The following is a 26,437-nucleotide window of genomic DNA, read 5'->3' as shown; positions in this document are numbered from 1 at the left end:
ACTGTACAGCCGTCTTCATCGACCTGGCCAAGGCTTTCGACTCTGTCAATCACCGCATTCTTATCGGCAGACAAAACAGCCTTGGTTTCTCAAACGACTGCCTCGCCTGGTTCACCAACTACTTCTCAGATAGAGTTCAGTGTGTCAAATCGCCTATTGTCCGGACCTCTGGCAGTCTCTATGGGGGTGCCACAGGGTTAAATTCTCGGGCCAACTCTTTTCTCTGTATATATATATCAATGATGTCACTCTTGCTGCTGGTGATTTTCTAAACCACCTCTACACAGACGACACCCTTCTGTATACATCTGGCCCTTCTTTGGACACTTTGTTAACAAACCTTCAAATGAGCTTCAATGCCATACAACACGTCTTCCATGGCCTCCAACTGCTTTTAAATGCTAGTAAAGCTAAATGCATGCTCTTCAACCGATTGCTGCCCGCACCCGCCCACCCGACTAGCATCACTACTCTGGAAAGGTTCTGACTTAGAATATGTGGACAACTACAAATACCTAGGTGTCTGGTTAGACTGTAAACTCTCCTTCCAGACTCACATTAAGCATCTCCAATCCAAAATTAAATCTAGAATCAGCTTCCTATTTCGCAACAAAGCCTCCTTCACTCATGCTGCCAAACATACCCTCATAAAACTGACTATCCTACTGATCCTTGACTTTGGCGATGTCATTTATAAAATATCCTCCAACATTCTACTCAGCAAATTAGATGCAGTCTAATCACAGTGCCGTTTTGTCACCGTTTTGTCACCAAAGCCCCATATACTACTCACCACTGTGAGCTGTATGCTCTCATTGGTTGGCCCTCGCTTCATATTTGTCGCCAAACCCACTGGCTCCAGGTCATCTATAAATCTTTGCTAGGTAAAACCCAGCCTTATCTCAGCTCACTGGTCACCATAGCAACACCTACCCGTAGCCCGCGATCCAGCAGGTATATTTCACTGGTCATCCCCAAAGCAAACTCCTCGTTTGGCCGCCTTTCCTTCCAGTTCTCTGCTACCAATGACTGGAACGAACTGCAAAAATCACTGAAGCTGGAAACTAATGTCTCTCGCTCTAACTTTAATCATCAGCTGTCAGAGCAGCTTACCGATCACTGTACCTGTACACAGCCCATCTGTAAATAGCACACCGAACTACCTCATCCCCATTTTGTTATTTATTGTTTTGCTCTTTTGCACCCCAGTATCTCTACTTGCACATCATCATCTGCACATCTATCACTCCAGTGTTAATGCTAAATTGTAATTATTTCGCCTCTATGGCCTATTTATTGCCTTACCTCCCTAATCTTACTACATTTGCACACCTTTTCTATTGTGTTATTGACTGTACGTATGTTTATCCCATGTGTAACTCTGTGTTGTTGTTTTGTCACACTGCTTTGCTTTATCTTGGTCAGGTCACAGTTGTAAATGAGAACTTGTTCTCAACTGGCCTACCTGGTTAAATAATGATGAAATAAAATACATTTAAAAAAAAGTGGTAGGTCACACAAGCTAACAGAATGGGACCGCTGAGTGCTGAAGCGCGTAGGGCGTAAAAATAGTCTGTCCTCGGTTGCAAAACTCACTACTGAGTTCCAAATTGCCTCTGGAAGCAACGTCGGCACAAGAACTGTTTGTCGGGAGCGTCATGAAATGCGTTTCCATAGCCAAGGAGCTGCACATAAGCCTAAGATCACCATGCCCAATATTAAGCGTCGGCTGGAGTGGTGGAAAGCTCGCCACCTTTGGACTCTGGAGCAGTGGAAATGCGTTCTCTGGAGTGATGAATCACTCGTCACCACAAACGAATCGGGATTTAGCGGATACCAGGAGAACGCTACCTGCCCCAATACGTAGTGCCAACTGTAAAATTTGGTGGAATAGGAATAATGGTTTAGAGCTGTTTTTCATGGTTCGGGCTAGGCCCCTTAGTTCCAGTGAAGGGAAATCTTAATGCTACAGCATACAATGACATTCTAGACGATTATGTGCATCCAACTTTGTGGCAACAGTTTGGGGAAGGTCCTTTCCTGTTTCTGCATGACAATGCCCCCATGCACAAAGCGAGGTCCATACAGAAATGGTTTGTCGGTGTGGAAGAACTTGACTGGCCTGCAGAGAGCCCTGACCTCAACCCTATCGAACAGCTTTGGGATGAATTGGAACGCAGACTACGAGCCAGGCCTAATCACCCAACATTGACCTCACTAATGTTCTTGTGGCTGAATGGAAGCAAGTCCCTGCAGCAATGTTCCAACATTTAGTGGAAAGCCTTCCAAGAAGAGTGGAGGCTGTTATAGCAGCAAAGGTGGGACCAACTCCATATTAATGACCATGATTTTGGAATAAGATGTTCGATGAGCAGGTGTCCACATACTTTTAGCCATATAGTGTATGACAAGGGTCTAAGGCAGGTGATTAATAGATATTACATTCTCAAAGTTTTCCTGGGGAGTGGCTACACTTACTCAAAGCATATATTCACTAATGAAAAACATTAACCAATATTTTGCTGACACCAGTAACTCTATTCCTTGAGTAGTAAGTACCATGCTATTACTGTAGCCTACATGTCAACCAGTAGCTATTAACACACATCAAACATGGATTTCAGTGTGCATTAGTTGTCATTTAAATTTAGTAATATCTCCAATCAGTTCTTCAGGTGTTTAAACAGGTGCAGCGAAATGCTTATGTTACTAGCTCCAACAGTGCAGTAGAATGTCTAGGAAATTCAACACAAATACACAAATACTAAAAAATGTAAACAACAAATCAAGAAATGACAGAATGAGTCCAATTAACAATCCAGGGGTAGACATATTAGAGTGAACAGCTTCAAAATCCAGAATTTAAATATAGACACTGACAGTATATAATTTGAAAGGAAAATTGTATGTTCAGTAGTAGCTAGGTATATTAGGATGAGCTATTTCTAGAATACAGTATATACATACATAGGGAGTAAACAACAGTATATTAACAGAATATGAGGTGACTATATTTACATGGGGGAAAAGTATCAAGGTGGAGGGCAGAGTACAGTGCAGGTAGCCAGCAAGTGATGGCTGTTCAACAGTCTGATGGCCTGGAGATAGAAGCTGTTTTTAAATCTGGAACAGCTGATATAATATAAGGGAATAGGCTATGCTGATAACAAAGCATTGAAATTGGGCACACAACTGCCCCATAATAATATCTGCAAACTATTAATTGTGAATGTGGCTCTTAAAATATAACATGATTAACAATAGCCTACAGACTGTCATTGTAGACAAGGGGTGGGTAGCATACAGTCGTTATTGTCCATTATCTGAAACAACGTGTCGTTCAAAGTGGTGTTGACTGGAATTTAAAATAAACATAATTTTTTCGAGAAAAAAAATCTTCATACTGTCGAATTAATGAGTGGCAGAATACAATATTGATACTACTTACGAGAAGAAAGGGTCCTCGTCAAATTCCCTGAGAAGACTGTTAAACATTTCCACGGGTGTTGGAGAGGAAAAGTGAAGTGTGAAATATCTATTTTCTGTTTCGCGCTATGAAGCGGCTTCTACTAGCCAGTGTACGACAGCCAAGCTCCCACTGTGTCAACGAAGTTACTATGGAACCTTGCTACACTTCAGAACGTTGGGCTTTATGAACCAGGAGCCACATGACCTCCGTCGAGCCATCTGATTGGCTGGCTATTCACAGCTCGCTCAAGATCTATCAGAAGAACGTTATGTTGTCAGTTGCTGCCATGACAACGCAGCTCGCTTCAGAGAAAGATATACCATGTTTTGCCATATTTTACAAGCGTGTGCCACTTAAGCAACGAGGCAATGCTGTAAAAGATGTGTAGGCTAAATGGCGTTTGTTGTTGAATTGATCAATTTAAATACGATGTACTATATTACTTTTCATTGGGTCTACATGTACTGTACATAGTTGTATTTGCAGTTGTCACTATGACAATGAACACACCCTGAAAGCACTGAATGGTCTGAACCAGTATCTGTGCGTTAACGACCTCATGAATGATTTTATGCTACTATTTTATTAATAGGCAACGTGCAGTAGGATGCGTAATCTGTTGATTGACAGGACTATAGAACGATAATCGTTCCTCTAGTGTGGATGCTCACCAACGTGTTAGAGTTATGTAGCCTATAGTTTATCATTATAGTAATCGGCTGGGTGGATGGCTCCGACACAACACAACATTATTATTGCAACAGAACTAGCCTACTAGTAAGTCTAGCTAACGTTAACGAACTTGAAAGAAATACATATAAAATTACACGTATACACTTACACTTGACTTTTATACTCTATAAAGTGTCTCTTTCAAATAATTTACTCTGGCAAGTTTGCCATGCAGTAGGGAAGTAAAGCGGAAGTCGAATCCATCACTTCCGTTGTTTGGGTGTGCCATAGTGAAGTGGAAACAACCAACAATACCGTTATGACCTGCTGCGGTAACGACACGGTAATTACTTTGTGAGAAGGCAGTATCATGTGTTGTTCAAAGTGGCTAGGACTCTATAATGAGAGATAAATAAACATACGGAAAATATTGGCCTACAAGATTCAATCGAGCTACAGTCCATAAGTTGCATCTCATTAATGAGAGGAAAGAAACCTGTCTCATTCCTCGCACATATGCTGATCATCATGACTTGCTTACATTTTTGCAATTTTTTATGCTCATTTCAGTCATGTTATTTGTCCCTCCTCTCTTAATTTTATTACCTCTTTTTCTCCCCAATTTCATGCTATCCAATTGGTAGTTACAGTCTCGTCTCGTCTTGGGAGAGGCGAAGGTCGAGAGCCGTGCGTCCTCCAATACACAACCCAACCAGCTTCTTGACACAAGGCCCTATTAACCTGGAAGCCAGCCGCACCAATGTGTCGGAGGAAACACCTTTCCGTACACCTGGCGACCATGTCAGCGTGCACTGCGACCGTCCCGAAACAGGAGTCGCTAGTACACGATGAGACAAGGACATCCCTCCCCTAACCCGGAGGACGCTGGGCCAATTGTGCACCGCCCCATTGGTCTCCCGGTCGCGGCCGGCTGCTAGATGGAATCGAACCCAGAATCTCTAGTGGCACAGCTAGCACTACAATGTAGTGCCTGAGACCAGGATTTCATTAAATAGGCCTAGGCACTGTACTTTTTTTTATTGCACATTTAATTAAACTGACACATTTAGCGATATTCAACTTCAATTTATTGGCACAAAACAAGCGTAAGACAAAACCTTTTTTGTCAGGGGGCCGCGATGTTTTTGGCCTGCGCTGAAGACTTCTTTGTCAGTCAGCTGCTACTAGTAAAGGCTCAGTGCACTACTATTGTAATTTTTTTAAACTAAATGTATTTGAGTGTTTACCAGCATGTGTAACTTGATTCTGATAATTATATGTACAAAATAGTTATTCTGATAATACTTGTGGAATATTTACTTGATATATGTTTTCCAGTTTCTTGAAATACTTTGCAAATGCAACTTATTTCTATTTGAAAACTGAAATGGTTTATTCATTCCTTTTCCATTTTAGTAGAGGCTCTTATCCAGAGCAATTTACACTAGTGAGTGCATACGTTTTTATACTTTTTGTGCTGGTCCCCTGTGGGAATCAATCCAACAAGTGCCATGTTCTACCAACTGAGCCACATCATCACAAACCACTTGATGTCTCAATGTACCCAGTTACTGCTGTCGTGTCTTTGGGGGTACCATTAAACTGAAGATATGTTTATCAATTAGCTCCCTGTAATTATTATCACACGATTAAACGGATTAATCGTTTAATTGTAATTAACTAGGAGATCGGGGCACCAAGGAGAATATTCAGATTACAAAGCTATAATTTTCCTAATATAACTTTCCTGTACTATAATATTCTATTCTTGTAAAGGCCAATTATCTTCTGGTTTAAATGGTGTATTTTACCTTTAGTCCAGTCTCATTCCAAACGTCGTAAATTGTTGTATCTGCACGAACCCAGTCTTTACTAAAATCATCCATACATCAATTGTCTTAAAATCATTTATTTACTACACTAAGTAATTAACAGAAAACATACAAACAGTAATTATCGTCACAAAGGATTGGTAGCCCTTGTGGGCTAAACAGGCAGGTCGGCCTGTTGAACAATGGATCATAAAAGGTCAGCTGTGGCACACAGAGTTCATTAATATTAACAATTGAAGGCTCACTCATTCGGGAACAATTGCAATCAATATATATTTACACTCAGTGTGTCGTTCTGATTCTTGTTGGAGAGTAGTTCTGATGGAGTCTCTCTCTCGGTTAGAATGGATCTTTCAAAGCGACATTCATTAATGTCGTCATCGAATGGTTGTTTCGTTGGTCTTCGCGTTCAATGATATAATTTACTTAGCTGCAGACTAATAATTAATATCAAAGACTTGTTCTTATTCTGTCGGTATCAATAGTCTAAAAGTTAACCACGTGGTATGGTTCACTTTCAGTAGAGGAATTGGATGGTAAAACCTATAGGCCACGGAGTGTAGGCCTGGTCTGAAGAAATGTAAATCAGGGAGTGTTTTATAGTGCCCATCGAACAGGCTTGTCAAATGACGCCTGGTCCTGTATGTGTCCCTGGGGCGTGCCTATGACTGAGCTAGACTTGGTTACATAAATACAATTCTATCACATTAATATCAGTACAATAGCATCTCATGTGTATTATAAAAGCTTCATCCTTATTAATACATTCTATCCACCCATTATGATGCAAGTCTCAAGCTGAGTCTATTATATAAACAGTTTTATGGTAATATGGCTATATTGTCTCTTCTGAGTATCACAAAATTGTACCAAGCGGATCAGTTCGTAGCTGGATTCTTCACCAATCTTCCATACCTTCTCCAGAACACAAAATGTCGCTTGGCTCTCCAATTCTATGAGTTGGAAGAATTTCCTGTGTCTCTCTATGGGCCATGTGGCCAGAGACTCTCCTGGAATTTTAGAGTTTTTACAACCCTTTCACACAGGGCCTGGGTTGGGGGTGGTGGTGCAAAAGGGAGGGGGTCAACTGTCCTCCCTGTACCAAGAGGCCAACGTCATGACACTGCATTGTGCATTGTTTTTCTTCATAGTGATGGAAAGTCTACAGGTACAAACCTAGATGACCAGCCTATGTACAATACAGTAATGTACATTTACATTAAGTAGCTTGTAAGGATGGTACATTCATATTGCACAAAAAGTGTCTGTTTTCCATGTTATTTGTTCAAGAAAAATATTTAATTTGATGTGGATGTTTTGTGTCTTTGCCCATAACTTTGCACCTTTTGTTGTAAATGTTTGAGTACTGGTTTTGTTCTTTCTGGATTCTATTAGAATGACAATCACAGAGAAAGGCACAGGGCAATTACTCAAAATTCCAACTATTGAATCCTGCACGATACTGTTCTTAATTATACAACTACTTTTTGTTGCCCTGCTACAAACCTCTTTATTTTGACCATTAATACTAGTGAAGGTCCAGTGCACTACTTTTGTGATAAAAAAAAATAATTCCCCCAATTTTTTACATTTGTATTATTGTTTTTATTTAGATTTATCAAGGGGTGCTACAGAACCCCTACTTCCTGTGGCTATGCCTAATATATAGGCTAGCATAGGAATGGTGGATTAATAGCCCAGCCTATGAATTAACTTCTAATTTACACAATGTCTTCACTGTTATCTTGTGCAATTCATGCTTGATGCATCTCTGCTGGCCTTGCTCTCTTCCGTCCTCTCTGTATTCCACTTATTGCTCTTGAACCAGTAGCCTAGCCCAATGTGTGTCCCAGAAGTAGCAAAATAGTTTGCAAACTTAATTTGAGCAAGAAAAATAAATGAATACATATTCTGGCGGTTTCGGCGCCAAGATCTTTGTAAGGCAGGATTTACACATACAAACCAACAGTCCAAGTGAAGGGTTAAACCGGTTTATTGTTATCAGGTTTCGGGTTTCACAAAACTCAAAACAAAGAGTAAACACTTCATCACCCGTGGAAGGTCCTCCAAACCTGGTCTTTGGTTCAATCCTGGTCTTTGGTTCAATCCTGGTCTTTGGTTCAATCCTGGTCTTTGGTTCAATCCTGGTCTTTGGTTCAATCCTGGTCTTTGGTTCAATCCTGGTCTTTGGTTCAATCCTGGTCTTTGGTTCAATCCTTGTTGAAATCATCAGTTCCTTTATTCCAGTAAACCACATCCTCCACCGTACACTTGGTCTCCCCAGAAAACTCCTACTCCTTCACCTGCCGGGGTCAAAGACAATACAAAAAACGAAAACCCAGGGTGCGGTTAAGTAGAGGCCCTGATTGGTTTCACCTGTCTGCAGTTTGGCTCTGATTACAACTGGAGACAGGTGTGGCTGTTCTGCTGCGGTCTAGGTTTCCCCTGAGCTGTCCATGGTCCTGCCTCTGGGGACTACTTCTCATTGCTGTCCGTGGTCCTGGCAGCCAGAAAACAAAGAAACCTCGCAGGCACATACCGTCCACCCACCACTTAACCCCTGAAACCGCTACAATATATAGGGAAGGCTCTACCTTGCTCTTGCTTGCTGGATATAAAATAGGCTACAGTGTTCACAATTTACTTGTGTGGAAGTTTGAATGGTGAGAGCTTCTCTGGTGTGATGTGATCACATTGGCTGGTGGCAAAAATGCAATAAATGCGAATCCTCTGTTCTCCCCGCACTCAATGTTTATGTTTACAATGAAATGTATTACATCAGAATGCCCAACGTTAGAATGTTTCAAATAGATCCAGTCGGTATTAAATAGAATGTCGTAACCAATGTAACCAATTGTGTATAAACCCTGCATGGTTGACTGCTTTGTCAAGACAAGGCCCAAATCCCCATCATCAGAAAAGGGGGAGAAGGGCAGGGTGCCTTGTAAGAATTCACCGACGAGAAGGTAAACCACCCCTTCCCTCCGTATTATTGGCCAACGTGCAATCATTGGAAAACAAACTGGACGATCTACAATTAAGGCTATCCTACCAACGGGACCTTAAAAACAGTAATATCTTATGTTTCACGGAGACGTGGCTGAATGACGACACGGATCATATAGAGCTGTCTGGCTTCTCGGTGCATCGGAAGGACAGAGCAGCTACATCTGGTAAGACGAGGGGCGGGGGTATGTGCCTATTTGTCAATAACTGCTGGTGCACAATGTCTAATATTAAAGAAGTCTCGAGGTATAGCTCGCCTGAGGTAGAATACTATATAGACCACACTATCTACCAAGAGAGTTCTTATCTATATTATTCGTAGCAATCTATTTACCACCACAAACTGATGCTGGCACTAAAACTGCACTCAACGAGCTGTATAAGGCCATAAGCAAACAAGAAAATGCTCATCCAGAAGCGGCGATCCTAGTGGCCAGGGACTTTATTGCAGGCACATTTATATCCATTTAACTTAATTTCTACCAGCATGTCACATGTGCAACCAGAGGGAAAGAAACTCTAGACCAGCTTTACTCCACACACAGAGACACATACAAAGCTCTCCCTCGCCCTCCATTTGGCAAATCTGACCATAATTCTATCCTCCTGATTCCTGCTTACAAGCAAAAACTAAAGCAGGAAGTACCAGTGACTCGCTCAATACAGAAGTGGTCAGATGATGCAGATGCTACGCTACAGGACTGTTTTGCTAGCACAGACTGGAATATGTTCCGGGATTCATCCAATGGAATTGAGGAGTATACCACCTCAGTCACCAGCTTCATCAACAAGTGTATCGGCAACATCGTTCCCACAGTGACCGTACATACATTTCCCAACCAGAAGCCATGGATTACAAGCAACATCCGCACCGAGCTTAAGGCTAGAGCTGCCGCTTTCAAAGGAGCGGGACACTAATCCGGATGCTTATAAGAAATCCCGCTATGCCCTTAGATGAACCATCAATACAGGACTAAGACTGTGTGATCACGCTCTCCATAGCCGATGTGAGCAAGACCTTTAAACAGGTCAACATTCACAAAGCCGCTGGGCCAGACGGATTACCAGGACGTGTACTCAAAGCATGTGCGGACCAACTGGCAAGTGTCTTCACTGACATTTTCAACCTCTTCCTGACCGAGTCTGTAATACCTACGTTTCAAACAGACCACCATAGTCCCTGTGCCCAAGAAAGCGAAGGTGACCTTCCTAAATGATTACCGCCTCGTAACACTCATGTCTGTAGCCATGAAGTGCTTTGAAAGGCTGGTCATGGCTCATATCAACACCATCATGCCGGAAACCCTAGACCCACTCCAATTCGCATACCGTGCCAACAGATTCACAGATAATGCAAACGCAATCTCATTCAAATCAAAGTTTATTTGTCACGTGTGCCAAATACAACAGGTGTAGACCTTACAGTGAAATGCTTACTTACAGGATCTGTAACGATCGTCTGGAAGAGGGGACCAAGATGCAGCGTGGTAAGTGGTCATAATTATATTTAATGAAACACTTTAAAACAAACAAGAAAACGAAAGCCAACAGTTCTGCCAGGTGAACACACACAAGACAAAACAACTACCCACAAAACCCCAAAGGAAAACAGGCTGCCTAAGTATGACTCCCAATCAGCGACAACGATGTACAGCTGTCCCTGATTGAGAGCCATACCAGGCCAAAACAAAGAAATACAAAACATAGAAAAAAAGGACATAGAATGCCCACCCAAATCACACCCTGACCAAACCTAAATAGAGACATAAAAAGGCTCTCTCAGGTCAGGGCATGACAGGATCTAACCAATAGTGCGAAAAAAAGGTGTCTGTGTGTGTGTAGGTAAGTAAAGAAATAAAACAACAGTAAAAAGGCATTTGAAAATAACAGTAGCAAGGCTATATACAGACACCGGTTAGTCAGGCTTATTGAGGTAGTATGTACATGTAGGTATGGTTAAAGTGACTATGCATATATGATGAACAGAGAGTACGTATATATTTCTTACTGAAATACTGTAGAATTCCATTCATTCCTATGGAGGACCTTTCCTAGAGAGTGCCATTATCGCCAACCGGTAGCTTCAAAGCCTCTCAATACATAGCATTAGCAATCCAGGGTTTATATAGGTCATAGGTCACAACTCGGACTGCCTGTGGGGAAAACAACCTGTCGTTACCTAGGTCACAGCAAAAACTTCACCTTTTTTTAACCCAATTTTCTTGTTGTCTGCTTGTTTTAGTCAATAACAAAACTATAATGTATAAACATATAAAAAAGTAAGTGGAATGTGGTATCAGAGATTTAGAGTTTAGTCACATGTACAGGGTTGCAGGTGTGATTGCAGGGTACAGTGAAATAAAATAGAAATAGCACTATATACATCATAACTGTAGCAGTGATGAATAAATAAATGTCCATTGGGGTGGAGGCAGAGTAAAGACTGTTTACGGGGTGTGGGGGAATGACCATAAAGGGAGCGGCATGACCATTGAGGGGGCGTGGGGAACAAGTGAAATAAAAATAATACAAATTATTATAACAAAATCTATAATATACATATTAACAACTGCAACAGTGATGAATGTCGTTGAGGTGGAGTCAGAGTAAAAGTCAGTCGGGGGTGGGGGGAAAATGTCCATAAGGGGAGCAGCATGTATAGGTAAGTGACCGTTGAGGGGGTGTGGGGGGAAGTCCATAGGGGGGAGTAGCAGGGGGAAAATGTCCATAGGGGGAGTAGCTGGGGGAGGGGGGGAGCAGGTAGCTGACTAGTGGTGGCTATTCAGCAACCTGAGGGTAGAAAATATTGGCCAGTCTTCCAGTTTTTGACATGATGCTCCTGTACTGCCCGTGTCTGAGTGATTGAAGTGGGGAGAGCAGGGCATGGCTTGGGTGGCTGGGGTCCGTGATGATCTTCTTGGCCTTCCTGCGACACCTGGTGTTGTAGGTGTCCTGTAGGGCAGGCAGTGTGCAGCAAATGCTGCGTTTGGCTGTGCGAACCACCTTCTGAAGCGCCTTGCGGTCCGTGGCGGTGGAGTTGCCGTACCAGGCTGTGATGCAGCCCGACAGTATGATCTCGATGGTGCTCCTGTAGAACACTGTGAGGGCCCTTGGGGACAGGCCAAATTTCTTCAGCATCCTGAGGTTGTAGAAAATAGTAAAAATAAAGGAAAACCCTTGAATGAGTAGGTGTTCTAAAACTTTTGACCCGTAGTGTATGATACTTTTAAACATACATAGTCAATATTCACATAATAATAAGGAATTCCCCTCGACCACACCCACAAATTGGGGAAAACAAACATTCTTTCCCATTGACCCCCAGTGTAAAAGAGCCAACTTCGTTGTTGATTTGTTTTGTTATACAGGAATAACAAAACATGCCAAAAAGCTGCTATGTTGTTCAATGTACAGTCGTGGCCAAAGGTTTTGAGAATGACACAAATATTATTTTTCACAAAGTCTGCTGCCTCAGTTTGTATGATGGCAATTTGCATATACTCCAAAATGTTATAAAGAGTGATCAGATGAATTGCAATTAATTGCAAAGTCCCTCTTTGCCATGCAAATGAACTGAATCCCCCAAAAACATTTACACTGCATTTCAGCCCTGCCACAAAAGGACCAGCTGACATCATGGAAAAAAGCTTGTCTGGAGAAGACAAGGTGAGCGCTACCATCAGTCCTGTGTCATGCCAACAGTAAAGCATCCTGAGACCATTCATGTGTGGGGTTGCTTCTCAGCCAAGGGAGTGGGCTCACTCACAATTTTGCCTAAGAACACAGCCATGAATAAAGAATGGTACCAACACATCCTCCGAGAGCAACTTCTCCCAACCATCCAGGAACAGTTTGGTGACGAACAATGCCTTTTCCAGGATGATGGAGCACCTTGCCATAAGGCAAAAGTGATAACTAAGTGGCTCGTGGAACAAAACATCAATATTTTGGGTCCATGGCCAGGAAACTCCCCAGACCTTAATCCCATTGAGAACTTGTGGTCAATCCAAGAGGCGGGTGGACAAACAAAAACCCACAAATTCTGACAAACTCCATGCATTGATTATGCAAGAATGGGCTGCCATCAGTCAGGATGTGGCCCTGTAGTTAATTGACAGCATACCAGGGCGGATTGCAGAGGTCTTGAAAAAGAAGGGTCAACACTGCAAATATTGACTCTCTGCATCAACTTCATGTAATTGTCAATAAAAGCCTTTGACACTTATGAAATGCTTGTAATTATACTTCAGTATTCCATAGTGATATCTGACAAAAATATCTACAGACACTGAAGTAGCAAGCTTTGTGAAAATTTATATTTGTGTCATTCTCAAATCTTTTGGCCACGACTGTACATGGAACCAGGTCAAAAATCCTGACCTACGGTTCGCAATGCTCCCACGTTGGGAAATAGAGCATGCGAGAAGAGCCCTGTGGCTTCAGGCTATTCTGCATGGGAGAGTAGGAAATGTGGGGACCCGGTGTCCAAGTAGGCTACATGTAGCTATGTGTGAGAAAAACATTTAATCACAGGTAAAACATTTAACTTGTTTAGTATAGTCCGTTTACAACGCCACTCACTACTTGTAGTTGTATAGTTTCTGTTTGTTGGTCTTGGCTAGCTTAATGTTCCAGTCGGTAGCAAGCTAGCACTCACTCACGTGGCTGCTAGCAAAGTCATGAAAAGAAGACATGAGCGAAGCCCTACAATATTACGTTTTCTAAGTAGTGAGAACACTCTGGAGCAGGCAATGTTGAAAAGTAATCTTTAGACATGTTGTACTTTGCTTAAATGTAGTTTTGTAATTGACTAAAACAAGCAGACAAAAAGAAAATGGCTAAAAAAGGCTAAGTATTTGCGTGAGCCAATGGGGTAACCTAGGTAACCACAGGTTGTTTTCCCGACAGGCGGAGGGGCCGCAACATTCTATCTAATACCGACTGGGTCTATAGATGCGGTAAAGAGGTCAATCGAACTCGAACCAAATAATGGAATTGTCATTGAAACGTGTGGGGGAAAGGGCCGTGCGGGAAATATCAAGAGTCTCCTCATTGCCCCCCAGCAAAACTGGCCTACATTTAGGCTATTGTTTATATGTGTATTTAACACTATGTTGAGGTAAAAATCTGAGTATCATGAAAGTCAACCCCAACACATGTTTATGGCATCTTTACCAATCAAGTGCATTACAGTTAAAAATGACTGACTACCACCACTGATTTCTGTATGCTAGCTATGCTAACCAGCTTATACGAATGGGGGTTATGCAGCTAAAATATCCAAATATATCCAAATCGGACTTAAGTAACCACAATGTGGGTGTCACGATTCCTCCTGGCACCAGAGGGCGGCAGAGACCGCCCAAGAGACTTTTATTCGACTCAGGTGGGTCTTATTATTTCATGATCATTTGTGTCCCTGTTAAAAAAAGGTGTGTTTTCTGTGGTCCTTTGCATAAGCTTGAATTGTTAACCACGTGCGTTCGTTTCCTGAGTGAATTTTCCAGACGTATTGCTGTTTTTTCATGTGTACTGGGATCCTGTGGCTACCGTATCTCAGTAAAGTATTATGTTTATCCTTAACCACTGATTCCTCGTCTGGTCTCTTCTCTGCACCTGGGTCCAACCTTACCACGTCACAGTGGGCATGTTACAATACATAAATCATTACGAATTTGACGAATATCCACTTCGTTAGATCAGATTTGTTGAATGTGCGCCAATCTGGTCGATGGAATGTCTGCGTTCCATTGCCTCCTTTACTGCATCTATCAAAGTTATGAAAACAGTCTAATTTGTATAAACATTGTGATTGGATGATAGCTGTGAGGGTTATCAAATCAGGATCTAATCCTCTGATCTCCTCGAGCTCATTAATGATGGAATGTTCATATTTGAAGATTGCCGAAAGGCTACTCTCTTTGGCAATGACAAGGAGAGGCAAGGAGTGGAATGTAAGCTACAGAGACTGGTACCCAGGCTACTGGCAAACCAACTCCCTGACCAAAATGGCTGACCTTTATGCCATCATAATTAGGTTCAAACCCATTCTAGTATTCTAATTCCTAATTCTATAGCCACAACTTCAAATGTGCTGAATAATAATCATTTATTTAACTTTCCATTACAGAAAATAATCTCAATGCACATAAAAAGTAAACAAACACATTTAAATTGAAATGATGAAGATATAATGTCTCTACATTATCTGGTAACTCGAGCCCCTCTGCTGGGGGCAATTATGAAACGAACAACAAAAGTAAACTAAAAACCCCTACATTAAACCCTGTGCTTCTAATGATTAATAAGCCATGTAGTCAAGTCTTTGTCAGAAGGCCTACTGTAGCGCTCATCACACAGAAATCTGAATCCTCCTGCTTGAAGTTGACAAAAGTGTCCCTTTGTCTAAATGTTTAGTAGCAGCTGACTGTAAGGACACCCGGCTCTCTGGGAGTGGGTTCTGCTACCCGACACTCTGGCATGTGGCTGACTGATGTAAGGAGGACCATCTGCTGAGAGTTACAAACAGACCCTTGAAGCCCACCCTCAACATACAACACAAACATGCACACACACTAGCGTGCGCACAGTCTCTCTCTCACACACAACATTTTTACATTTTACATTTTTAGTCATTTAGCAGACGCTCTTATCCAGAGCGACTTACAGTAGTGAATGCATACATTTCATACATTTTTTTTTTTTTCCTGTGCTGGCCCCCCGTGGGAATCGAACCCACAACCCTGGTGTTGCAAACACCATGCTCTACCAACTGAGCTACAGGGAAGTGCTCGAGTATGCATATGACAGAGACCACACCCTCTTGTGCTCATGATGTACACAACAACACAAATACAAGGCCACATAAATAATAATTCACTCAGAAAAAAAGAATAATTTGCAAATAAAATTCTTAAAATGATGAGGTACAGTTGAAGTCGGAAGTTTACAGACACCTTAGCCAAATACATTTAAACTCAGTTTTCACAATTCCTGACATTTAATCAGAGCAAAAATTCCCTGTATTAGGTCAGTTAGGATCACAACTATTTTAATAATGTGAAATGTCAGAAAAATAGTAGAGAATTATTTATTTCAACTTTTTTTTCTTTCATCACATTCCCAGTAGGTCAGAAGTTTACATACACTCAATTAGTATTTGGTAGCGTTGCCTTTAAATTGTTTAACTTGGGTCAAACTTTTCGGGTAGCCTTCCACAAGCTGCCCACAATAAGTTGGGTGAATTTTGGCCCATTCCTCCTGACAGAGCTGGTGTAACTGAGTCAGGTTTGTAGACCTCCTTGTTCGCACATGCTTTTTCAGTTCTGCCCACAAATTTTCTATAGGGTTGAGGTCAGGGCTTTGTGATGGCCACTCCAATACCTTGACTTTGTTGTCCTGAGATGTTGCTTCAATATATCCACATAAGTTTCCTGCCTCATGATGCCATCTATTTTGTGAAGTGCACCAGTCCCTCCTGCAGAAAAGCACCCCCACAACATGATGCTGCCACCCCCGTGCTTCACGGTTGGGATGGTGTTCTTCGGCTTGCAAGCCTCCCCCTTTTTCTCCAAACATAACGATGGTCATTATGACCAAACAGTTCTATTTTTGTTTCATCAGACCAGAGGACATTTCTCCAAAAAGTACGGTCTTTGTCCCCTAGCTTTTTTATGGCGGCTTTGGAGCAGTGGCTTCTTCCATGTTGAGCTGCCTTTCAGGTTATGTCAATATAGGACTCGTTTTACTGTGGATATAGATACTTTTGTACCGGTTTCCTCCAGCATCTTCACAAGGTCCTTTGCTGTTGTTCCGGGATTGATTTGCACTTTTCGCACAAAAGTACATAATCTTTAGGAGACAGAACACATCTCCTTCCTGAGCGGTATGACGCCTGCGTGGTCCCATGGTGTTTATAGTTGCGTACTATTGTTTGTACAGATGAACGTGGTACCTTCAGGCGTTTGCAAATTACTCCCAAGGATGAACCAGACTTGTGGAGGTCTACAATTTGTTTTCCTGAGGTCTTGGCTGATTTATTTTGATTTTCCCATGATGTCAAGCAAAGAGGCAATGAGTTTGAAGGTAGGCCTCCAGGTACACCTCCAATTGACTCAAATGATGTCAATTAGCCTATCAGAAGCTTCTAAAGCCATGACATCATTTTCTGGATTTTTCCAAACTGTTTAAAGGCACAGTCAACTTAGTGTATGTAAACTTCTGACCCACTGGAATTGTGATACAGTGAATTATAAGTGAAATAATCTGTCTGTAAACAATTGTTGGAAAAATTTGTTGTGTCATGCACAAACTAGATGTCCTAACCGACTTGCCAAAATTATAGTTTGTTAACAAGAAATTTGTGGAGTGGTTGAAAAACAAATTTTAATGACTCCTAAGTGTATGTAAACTTCCGACTTCAACTGTATGATCACGCTCACAGTGACATTTCACTAGTACGCGGGCAGCCTGTGCGTAGGAGAGCTAACCACGGCCCTCCATCTCTTCCCCAGTCCTGCTATGTCTACCATCTTCCCCAACCCACAAATAGAGCGTCAGTCTGAACCTAGCCAGCCCAGCCCTCAGCCACCAGACAGGAACACAGAACGCTGGGCTCTATTTGTGTCCTGTGACTCTCCTGACACCCACAGGGGGATAGGTCAGCATCATAAGTTATTAGAGCTTTGTTAAGAACAGGTAGAATAGAGCTGACACATCTGAGGGAGCTGGATAGTCACCTGACTGTCGTCAAAAATCGAGACAGCCTACAGGGAGGAGGTGAGAGCCCTGGTGGAGTGGTGCCAGGAAAACAACCTCTCCTTCAATGTCAACACTATGAAGGAGCTGATTGTGGACAGCAGACAGGGCCACAGTGGAGAGGGTGAAAAGCTTCAAGTTCCTGACAACCTGAAATGGTTTATCCACACAGTGTGTTGAAGAAGGCACAACATCGCCTCATCCTCAGGAAGCTGAAGAAATTTGGCTTGGCCCCTAAGACCCTCAAAAACTTCTACAGATGTACCATTGAGAGCACCGTCCGCAACCTCAGGCCTCTCTAGAGGGTGATGCGGTCAGCCCAACGCATCAACGGGAGCACTCTGCCTGCCCTCCAGGACATCTACAGCACCCGTTGTCACAGGAAGGACAAGAAGATCATCAAGGACCTCAGCCACCCGAGCCACGGTCTGTTCACACTGCTACCATCTAGAAGGCGGAGACAGTACAGGTGCATCAAAGCTGTGGCCGAGACTGAAAAACAGCTTCTTCCTCTTGCCATCAGACTGTTGAATAGTCACCAGTAGCCGGCCTCAGCCAGCCTCCGCCCAGTACCCTGCCCTGAACTTAGTCACTGTTACTAGCAGGCTACTACCCGGTACTCTACCCTGCACCGTAGAGACTGCTACCCTATGTAAATATTAATTGAACACTGGTCACTTTAATGATGTTTACATACTGTTTTACCCACTTCAGATGTATATACTGTATACCGTTCCTATTCATATACTGTCCATACTGCCAATACACACCATTATACTATATACATACACTGAGTGTACAAAACATTAGGAACACCTTCCTAATATTGCGTTACATCCTCTGCCCTCAGAAAAGCCACAATTCGTCAGGACACCCTTGAATGAGTAGGTGTGTTAAAATGATAAACTTGGATTAGCTAACACAACGTGCCATTGGAACACAGGAGTGATGGTTGCTGATAATGGGCCTCTGTACGCCAATGTAGATATTCCATTAAAAAATCTGCCGTTTCCAGCTACAATAGTAATTTACAACATTAACAATGTCTACACTGTATTTATGATCAATTTGATGTTATTTTAATGGACAAAAAATGTGCTTTTCTTTCAAAAACAAGGACATTTCTAAGTGACCCCAAACTTTTGAATGGTATTGTATAAAAATAAACATCCACTATTTGTAAACACTAAAGGAAATCACACAAAATGGGTTTGGGCCTTTATTCCGAGTTTATCAAACAATTTGCAACAAAATCATATTAAAAATCAAATGCTTCTCCAAGATACTACTTACAACAAATATTTCCACCCAGATACAGTGCCTTCAGAAAGTATTCACACCCCTTGACTTAAATATTTCCACCCAGATACAGAGGATTCAGAAAGTATTCACACTGCTTGACTTATTCCACACTTTGTTGTGTTACAGGCTGAATTCAAAATGGATTGAATTGATTTTGTGACTTTCTACACACAATACCCCATAATTACAAAGTATTTAGAAATGTTAGCACATTTATTGAAAATGAAATACAGAAATATCAAATTTTCATAACTATTCACACCCGAGTCAATACATGTTAGAATCGCATTTGGCAGCGATTACAGCTGTGTCTTTCTGGGTAAGTCTAAGAACTTTGCACACCTGGAATGTACAATATTTGCCCATTATTCTTTTAACAAAAGTCAAGGGGTGTGAATAGTTTTGAGAAGGCACTGTTGAGAAGGCATGACGAGAAACATCAGGTTCAAACAGTCAACTAAACAGTCTACTAAACATGGCTTTTCTTCACAGGGGATTCACTCAAACACAACCGATCAACGTTTGACATATCCAAAAGACAGTGCCCGTTTTCTATGTATTATTTCAATAACTCATTTGGGATTTTTTTTAAATGACAAAATACGAATCTTCTTAAAGACAGAAGCGTTGTAGTTTCTTGACAAAAAGTCTGAGGGAAGTCCAGTGAATGAGGGATTAAATAAAAAAGTATAAAGATTTATGTTTAGGGACAGGGGTTTGTTCCTGACGGTGTGGCCTGACAAGGATAGACTAACTAGAGCTCGTCCAATCAGGGCACAGGACTACCCATGAGCCTCTCCTGGCGGAGGGACATCAGCCTGTTGAGCCAAAGCTCCTCTGCCTTCTCCTTGTCCAGGAACAACTAGAAGAGAAGACAGAGACGAGCACAGTGCACCGGTTAGATGCAGAGTAGATAACAGAACACACAAACAACCAGACAGAGAAGTTATTAGGATGAGTGACAGGGTCTGGAGAAAGGTGTGTATCTGTGTGTGTGTGTGTGCATGTGAAAGAGTCTGAGGGGAGATGTGTGGTTGAGAAAGTGAGGGATGAGTGGGTGCAACACACTGAGACAATCAATGCTATACTTCAGTAACCTTTAATATTACTATATTGAACAAAAATATAAAGCAACGTGTAAAGTGTTGGTCCCATGTTTCATGAGCTGAAATAAAAGATCCCAGAAATGTTCCATACGCACAAAAAGCTTATTTCTCAACAACAACAAAAATTGCACAAATTTGTTGACATCCCTGTTAGTGAGCATTTCTCATTTGCCAAGATAATTCATCCATCTGACAGGTGTGGCATATTAAAAAGCTGATTAAACAGCATGATCATTACACAGATGCACATTGTGCTGGGGACAATAAAAGTCCACTCTAAAATGTGCAGTTTTGTCACACAACACAATGCCACAGATGTTTGAGGGAGTATAGAATTGGCATGCTGACTGCAGGAATGTCCAACAAAGTTGTTGCCAGAGAATTTAATGTTAATTTCTCCACCATAAGCCGCCTCCAACATCGTTTTAGAGAATTTGGCAGTACGTCCAACCTGTCTCACAACCGCAGACCACGTGTAATCACGCCATCCCAGGACCTCCACATTCGTCTTCTTCCCCTGCGGGATGGTCTGACACCACCCGGACAGCTGATGAAACTGAAGAGTATTTCTGTCTGTAATAAAAACCCTTCTGTGGGGACAAACTCATTCTGACTGGCTGGGCCTGCCTCCCCAGTGGGTGGGCCTGGCTCCCATGTGGGTGGGCTTATGCCCTCCCAGGCCCATCAATTGCTGTGCATCTACCCAGTCATGTGAAATCCGTGATTAGGGCCTCATGAATTTATTTCAATTGACTGATTTCGTTATGTGAACTGTAACTCCGTTGAAAATGTCTATACGCATGTGCATGCCTGCGTACGTGTGTGTGTCTGTAGGGCCTACTGAGTCAGATCCGGGAGTAGGAGGGGAGGCGTCTGCAATGATTCTGACTGAGCTCACTTTGGTGTGGTGCGCCGTCATACATTGACACCTCTTCCTGGCGCTCAGTGTGCTTTTTCGCACAGGATGTGTCAAAGCTAGCACACTGACCGGGCAGCACACTGACCTGCCACAATGGTCATGAGCCTGACACACGGGTGTGAGCTCCACCCTACTGAACTAACCTAGCATTGACCCCAACCTGGCACATGGCCATAAGTCAGCCACAGAATTGTGTTGATTGAAAGGTGCTTAATTGAGCTTGCCTGCCATGGTCCTAACGTGGCTCAGTTGATATGAATATGGCGCTAGCAACAGCAGGGTTGCGGGTCCAAATCCCAACGGGGGCTACCGGTGCAAAAATATAAGCACTCACTGCTGTAAGTCACTTTGGTCACATTGTCCATGACAGACTGACCAGGTGAAAGCTATGATCCTCACTTCAATCAGTGTAGATGAAGAGGAGGAGACAGGTTAAAGAAGGATTTTTAAGCCTTGAGACAATTGGGACATGGATTGTATTTTTGTGCCATTCAGAGCGTGAATTGGCAAGACAAAATATTTAAGTGCCTTTGAAAGGGGTATGGTAGTAAGTGTCAGGGGCACTGGTTTGTGTCAAGAACAGCAATGCTGCTGGGTTTTTCACGCTCAACGGTTTCCCGTGTCTATCAAGAATTTTCCACCACCCAAAGGACATCCAGCCAACTTGACACAACTGTGGGAAGCATTGGAGTCAACATGGGCCAGCAACTCAATATTCATGTTTTGTACACTCAGTGTACATGTGGCTGGCGCATCGTAACCAGTGGAATAATCCCAAAAGTGCAAACTCTGCTCAATAGAACACTCAATGCATTTGAAATAAATAAATCACTTTTTGAACCCAGGTCAGATTAGCCATGATGGGATACTACTGGGGGTGCATGGCTGTGGTGGGTGACAGAAGAGTACACTCACCAAACAGTCCCGTGTAGCTCAGTTGGTAGAGCATGGTGTTTGCAACGCCAGGGTTGTGGGTTCAATTCCCACGGGGGACCAGTACGGAGAAAGAAATGTATGAAATGTATGCATTCACTACTGTAAGTCGCTCTGGATAAGAGCGTCTGCTAAATGACTCAAATGTAAAAAGAAATGCAAATGTAAATGTATAAGGTACTCCACGCCGTTCACAAAAATGGTTATGTGGCTTGCTACATAAAGGAGGCAGACAGGCACCGAGGCATTCAGTTACTGTTGGATTGACTGTTAGAATGGGCAAAACGACTGACCAAAGTGACTTTGAGTGTTGTATGATCGTCGGTGCCAGGCGCCGGATCCAGTATCTCAGAAACAGCTCTACCCTCCTGGGCTTTTCATGGATGACAGTGGCTAGGGTTTACCGAGAATGGGGAGACCCGTCAGCGGCAGTCCTGTGTGCCAAAACAGCTCGTTGATGAGAGAGGTGGAATCGTGGAAGCTGACAGGCGGGCCACAAACAGACAAATAATGGCATACAACAGCAGTGTGAAGAACGGCATCTCGGAATGTACAACTCATTGATCCTTGTCTAAAAACAAGAAGAAGCGGCTCCAGTCGGCATTGCGATCACCAACACCGGACAATTGAGGAGTGGAAAAACATTGTCTAGACTGACAAATCCCGGTTCCTGTTGCGTCATGCTGATGACAGAGTCAGGATTTGGCGTAAGCAGCACGAGTCCATGGACCCATCCAGGCTGGTGGTGTAGGGAATGTTTTCCTGGCAAACGCTAGGTCTCTTGATAACAATAGAGCAACATACATTTCTGATAGCTTGTAGAATCCATACCCTGAAGAATTCAGGCTGTTCTGGAAGCAAAGGGGATCCGACCCGGTACTAGATGGGTGTACCTAATAAACTGTCTGGTTAGGGTATATTTCTAGTATATGGATTTTTTAAAATGGATTATTGTCTAGAATATATCATTTATTTTCCCCATTGAGTATCATGTGCAACACACCAAGAAGTAGGAACGCACATTTCCGGTATCTTACCCAAAATTCCCTGGTTTTCCAGAATGTTGGTACAACCCTACTAAGAAGCCCAAAGTCTCTGCCTTGATAAGAACATTTGTCATGGGAACCATATGAACCAACCAGGTCACACAATTTGCTTCAGTTAAGGCAAATGTAAGAGCAGGTTTCTATTTTGTTTTCTACTATTTGGAGGTTAAAGACACCCTAAAGATCCACTGCAGCCTTTCACAGAGCACGGGCCGCCTGACAAAGAAAACCCATTCGAAAGACAGATCATTTCCATCTCTTCATATCCAGTGTCTCTGTGTGTATATAATGATGTTTGATTTATCCAACGTGCGTCTGATAGCTTAGGAGAGCTAAATATGCAGCGTCTGGTGTGTAACGGCCTTGTGAATCACTCATCTCTCGCCTTAAACACGACGACACACACACACATACGCGTATGGCCTAACCCACAGTATGGGGTGTACACCATTCGCTGTGTGTTATCTAGGGTTCGACACGATGACTAGATCAGTCCCCCCCCCTCCACCCTCTCGCCCAGGCTCTGGGGTGTCGCAGCAGTAACGAGTTTGAGATGACAGTATCTACAGTAGGGGTAATGGGGAATCATTATTCCTGATTGGCTCTCCCCCGCCTGGGGCATATTGCTGCCATAGATCAGGCTGTCATGGGTTGATCTGCATGTGTTGGGGCTAACTCACTTTCCCCCACGGGGAGATAAATGACTCCACACAGCTCTTCCAAAAGGGGGGGTCGGAGTAGAGAGAGATTCAAGTTAGGCTTCATTTCATTTCCTAAGGCCTGACTCTGTGTGGATGGAAATTCTTGATTGTCGTGGGGTGGGGTGTGTGTGTGTGTGTGTGTGTGTGTGTGTGTGTGTGTGTGAGTCAAAGAGTCTGAGGGGATATGCGTGGGTGATAAGTGGGCCCAACACCCTGAGACAATCTATGCGATACTTCATATTCCTGTGTGTGTGTGTGTTTGTGTCCTCCAATCAGAAAAGAGTGTGTGTGTGTGTGTTAGGGGAGAACTTACCCTGGGGTGTGCTAGCGTGTCGCTGTCATTGTAGCGGATCGTGGTAGGTAGACAGCTGATGTCTGTAAGGAGCAGAGGTGGGTCGTCTGGTTCCTGCTCGACTTTCACTGACTCTGTCTAAAAACACATCGAGAATGCCCGTTGATCTAACATTACACTAGGGCTGCAACATTTCCAAGTTCTCCAGATATCCTGGTTAGGGGATTCTAAACTTCCTGGCTATTTTCCTTCCTAATTCCAGGAATCTTCCACTCTGCATTTCTGGAAAACCTTGGAATTTTGGGAAACTAATCTGAATTTTGGAACTCTACATCCCACCAGGTTGGACCAAACAAATCAATCACATGGTATAGTAGTGTAATGTCCTATTTATTCGTCACATCACATTTTCTGACAAGAACAAAAAATGTGCTGCTTGCATTAACGAGCTAGAACACTCATGCAGAGGAATGACAGAGGCAGCAGATGCAGTTTGGTGTTTGTCCAGAAGATGGCAGTGTGAGTATAAGTCTGAAGTACTGACTGGATTCTTCTGAGCAGTGTGTGTGTGTGTCTTTGTTTAACACATGCACTTCCTGCAGCCGGGAGGGACACTGATGAGGGTGTATGTGCGGAGCCTGATGGAAAATTCACCAGGTGTCCTCCCTACTCGAGTGGGGATGGAAGGGGGTTAGGACATGGCAGCTAAGGGGTCACACCACTTTCCTCACACCCTGTATCTTCATTATTTCATTAGGGCCTCTATTTGAACATGCCAAGTGTAAATCGGTGGCTAATTGACTGCTAACTGGAGAGGGCTGCAGGTTTTTGGCCCCTGGGGGCCTCAGGTTAGGGCCTGCGCTTCTGAGCTGAGAACACTTAACTATAAAAAGTATCTCAATTACATTTACACTTTGGTCATTTAGCAGACACTCTTATCCAGAGAAACTTACAATCAGTGCATTCAACTAAGGTAGGTAAGAAGACAACCATATGCAATCACGTCCCTTTCCCTGTCCTCCTCTCATACCACTTACACAGGCCAGGTACAGCAGTGATAAGAGAGAGGGAGAGAGAGAGAGAGAGAGATAAAAATAAAAAAATGAAAAGAGAGGGCAACAGCACACAGAGGGGTAGATACAGGTCCCAGTCCCAGTGCCTGGTGTAATCTATCAACCCGCTCCACTTGGACTGTCACCTTTTGTCCTAACCCTCCCAGGATCGGCAATGATTGCCAACAAATCTAATATCCTCCACATTTTCCCAGGCAGGAGCATTTCAATAATGACTTCTGTGCTTCTGTCGCTGTGTCTGTGGAGAGAGAGAGAGGGCGAGGGACAGAAACCCGCCGCGGTGGCTTTTGTGACGGTTATCCCGCTTTTGTGGCGGCCGAGCAGATCAAAAAACAGTCCCGACCGGCCCCCTTTCTCGTCCCGAACAAACGGACGGAGCAAACGGCATTGAATGGGAATGGTTTAATTTGGGTCCGGGAGCCGCCCTCGGACAGATGGAATAAAAACTGGAGGGGGGAGGAAGGAAATCTAATAAGAGAGAGAAAGAAGCGAACAGAAAAGGAGAGAGAGAGAAAGCGCACCTTGACACTGTCTCGGGATGATTTGAAAGCCTGGGGAACAAAGGATTCACTCTCAATGGCCTCAATGTCCTTTATCCTTCGCACTTGATCCGCCAGCGACGTCCCCTCTGGAAACAGAAACAGAGAAAGGACGAGAGATAGAGATCGAGAGGGAGAGCGATAGAGAGGGAGAGAGAGAGACAGAGGGAGAAAGTGAGAGAGAGGTTAGCAGTGTTAGGGGGAGAGGTCATACACACTGGGATTTGTTAGCTGCCCTCAAGTCACGTTGACACAAGAGGGACATCAGGGGAAGTGAACCGATTACATTTAGGATGGTTGACTCTGTCCATGTTCTCTTGGCAGTAATGCTCTTTGGCACTTGCTAAGAAATCTCTGATGTGACCGAATCTCTGTATTTGTTTAAAAGGAGATATTAGCTAGGGGGACCTGACAGGGGGTCAGGTCTGGGGCCTACCCCCATGAAAGAGAGAGAGACACAGGGCAAGACACTGAAGACAAACAAACAAAACAAACACAGAAGGTTGATCAGTCCCAAATGGCACCCTATTGCCTATATAGTGCACTACTTTTGACCAGAGCCCTATGGGTCAAAAGTAGTGCATTTGGGATGTACCTGAGGATCACAGTATATTTAGGAAAACGTCAGACTAAATAGAATATATATTAGAATGTTTTTAAACATTGTCATTGCAAACAAACATTGTATAGCCTCAAAATATGCTTAAAACAAAAATGGTAATATATTGAATGGTCAGTCATTGCATCAATAGCTCTGTCTATGAATTTAAGAGTTGTTACATTTCTCTAG

The 26,437-nt window shown here is 43.1% G+C and overlaps 2 protein-coding genes and 1 long non-coding RNA gene across 9 annotated transcripts in view; all 3 read right to left on the bottom strand.

The window, feature by feature from the left end:
* LOC123729160 (myeloid leukemia factor 1) overlaps positions 1-4,382 on the bottom strand; it is a 32,664-nt gene extending 28,282 nt beyond the window's left edge. For 2 of the 7 annotated variants that reach the window (XM_045703353.1, XM_045703356.1), the window contains exon 1: positions 3,449-3,657. In XM_045703353.1, coding sequence (XP_045559309.1) covers positions 3,449-3,495 — 47 coding nt within the window. In that variant the 5' untranslated portion in view covers positions 3,496-3,657. Of the gene's footprint in view, positions 1-3,448; positions 3,658-4,310 lie in introns of those variants that run through there. The other 5 variants (XM_045703352.1, XM_045703354.1, XM_045703358.1 and 2 more) reach the window with 4 other exon arrangements.
* A 3,658-nt stretch (positions 4,383-8,040) lies between these two features.
* On the bottom strand, positions 8,041-10,460 carry LOC123729307 (uncharacterized). The gene is made up of 2 exons (XR_006761084.1): positions 10,421-10,460; positions 8,041-8,276 (listed from the first exon to the last, which is right to left on the bottom strand). It is a non-coding gene; the product is annotated as an uncharacterized lncRNA (long non-coding RNA).
* Positions 10,461-18,942: 8,482 nt separating this feature from the next.
* LOC123729170 (serine/Arginine-related protein 53-like) overlaps positions 18,943-26,437 on the bottom strand; it is a 179,686-nt gene continuing 172,191 nt past the window's right edge. Inside the window, exons 7-9 of the mRNA XM_045703374.1 lie at positions 25,630-25,736; positions 24,057-24,173; positions 18,943-19,900 (exon numbers count right to left, since the gene is read on the bottom strand). Coding sequence (XP_045559330.1) covers positions 19,808-19,900; positions 24,057-24,173; positions 25,630-25,736 — 317 coding nt within the window. The 3' untranslated portion in view covers positions 18,943-19,807. The remainder of the gene's footprint in view (positions 19,901-24,056; positions 24,174-25,629; positions 25,737-26,437) is intronic.

The sequence above is a fragment of the Salmo salar genome, chromosome ssa20 (assembly GCF_905237065.1).
Source record: "Salmo salar chromosome ssa20, Ssal_v3.1, whole genome shotgun sequence".
Classification (NCBI taxonomy): Eukaryota; Metazoa; Chordata; class Actinopteri; order Salmoniformes; family Salmonidae; genus Salmo; species Salmo salar.
This window is presented reverse-complemented; position numbering and strand designations above follow the sequence as displayed.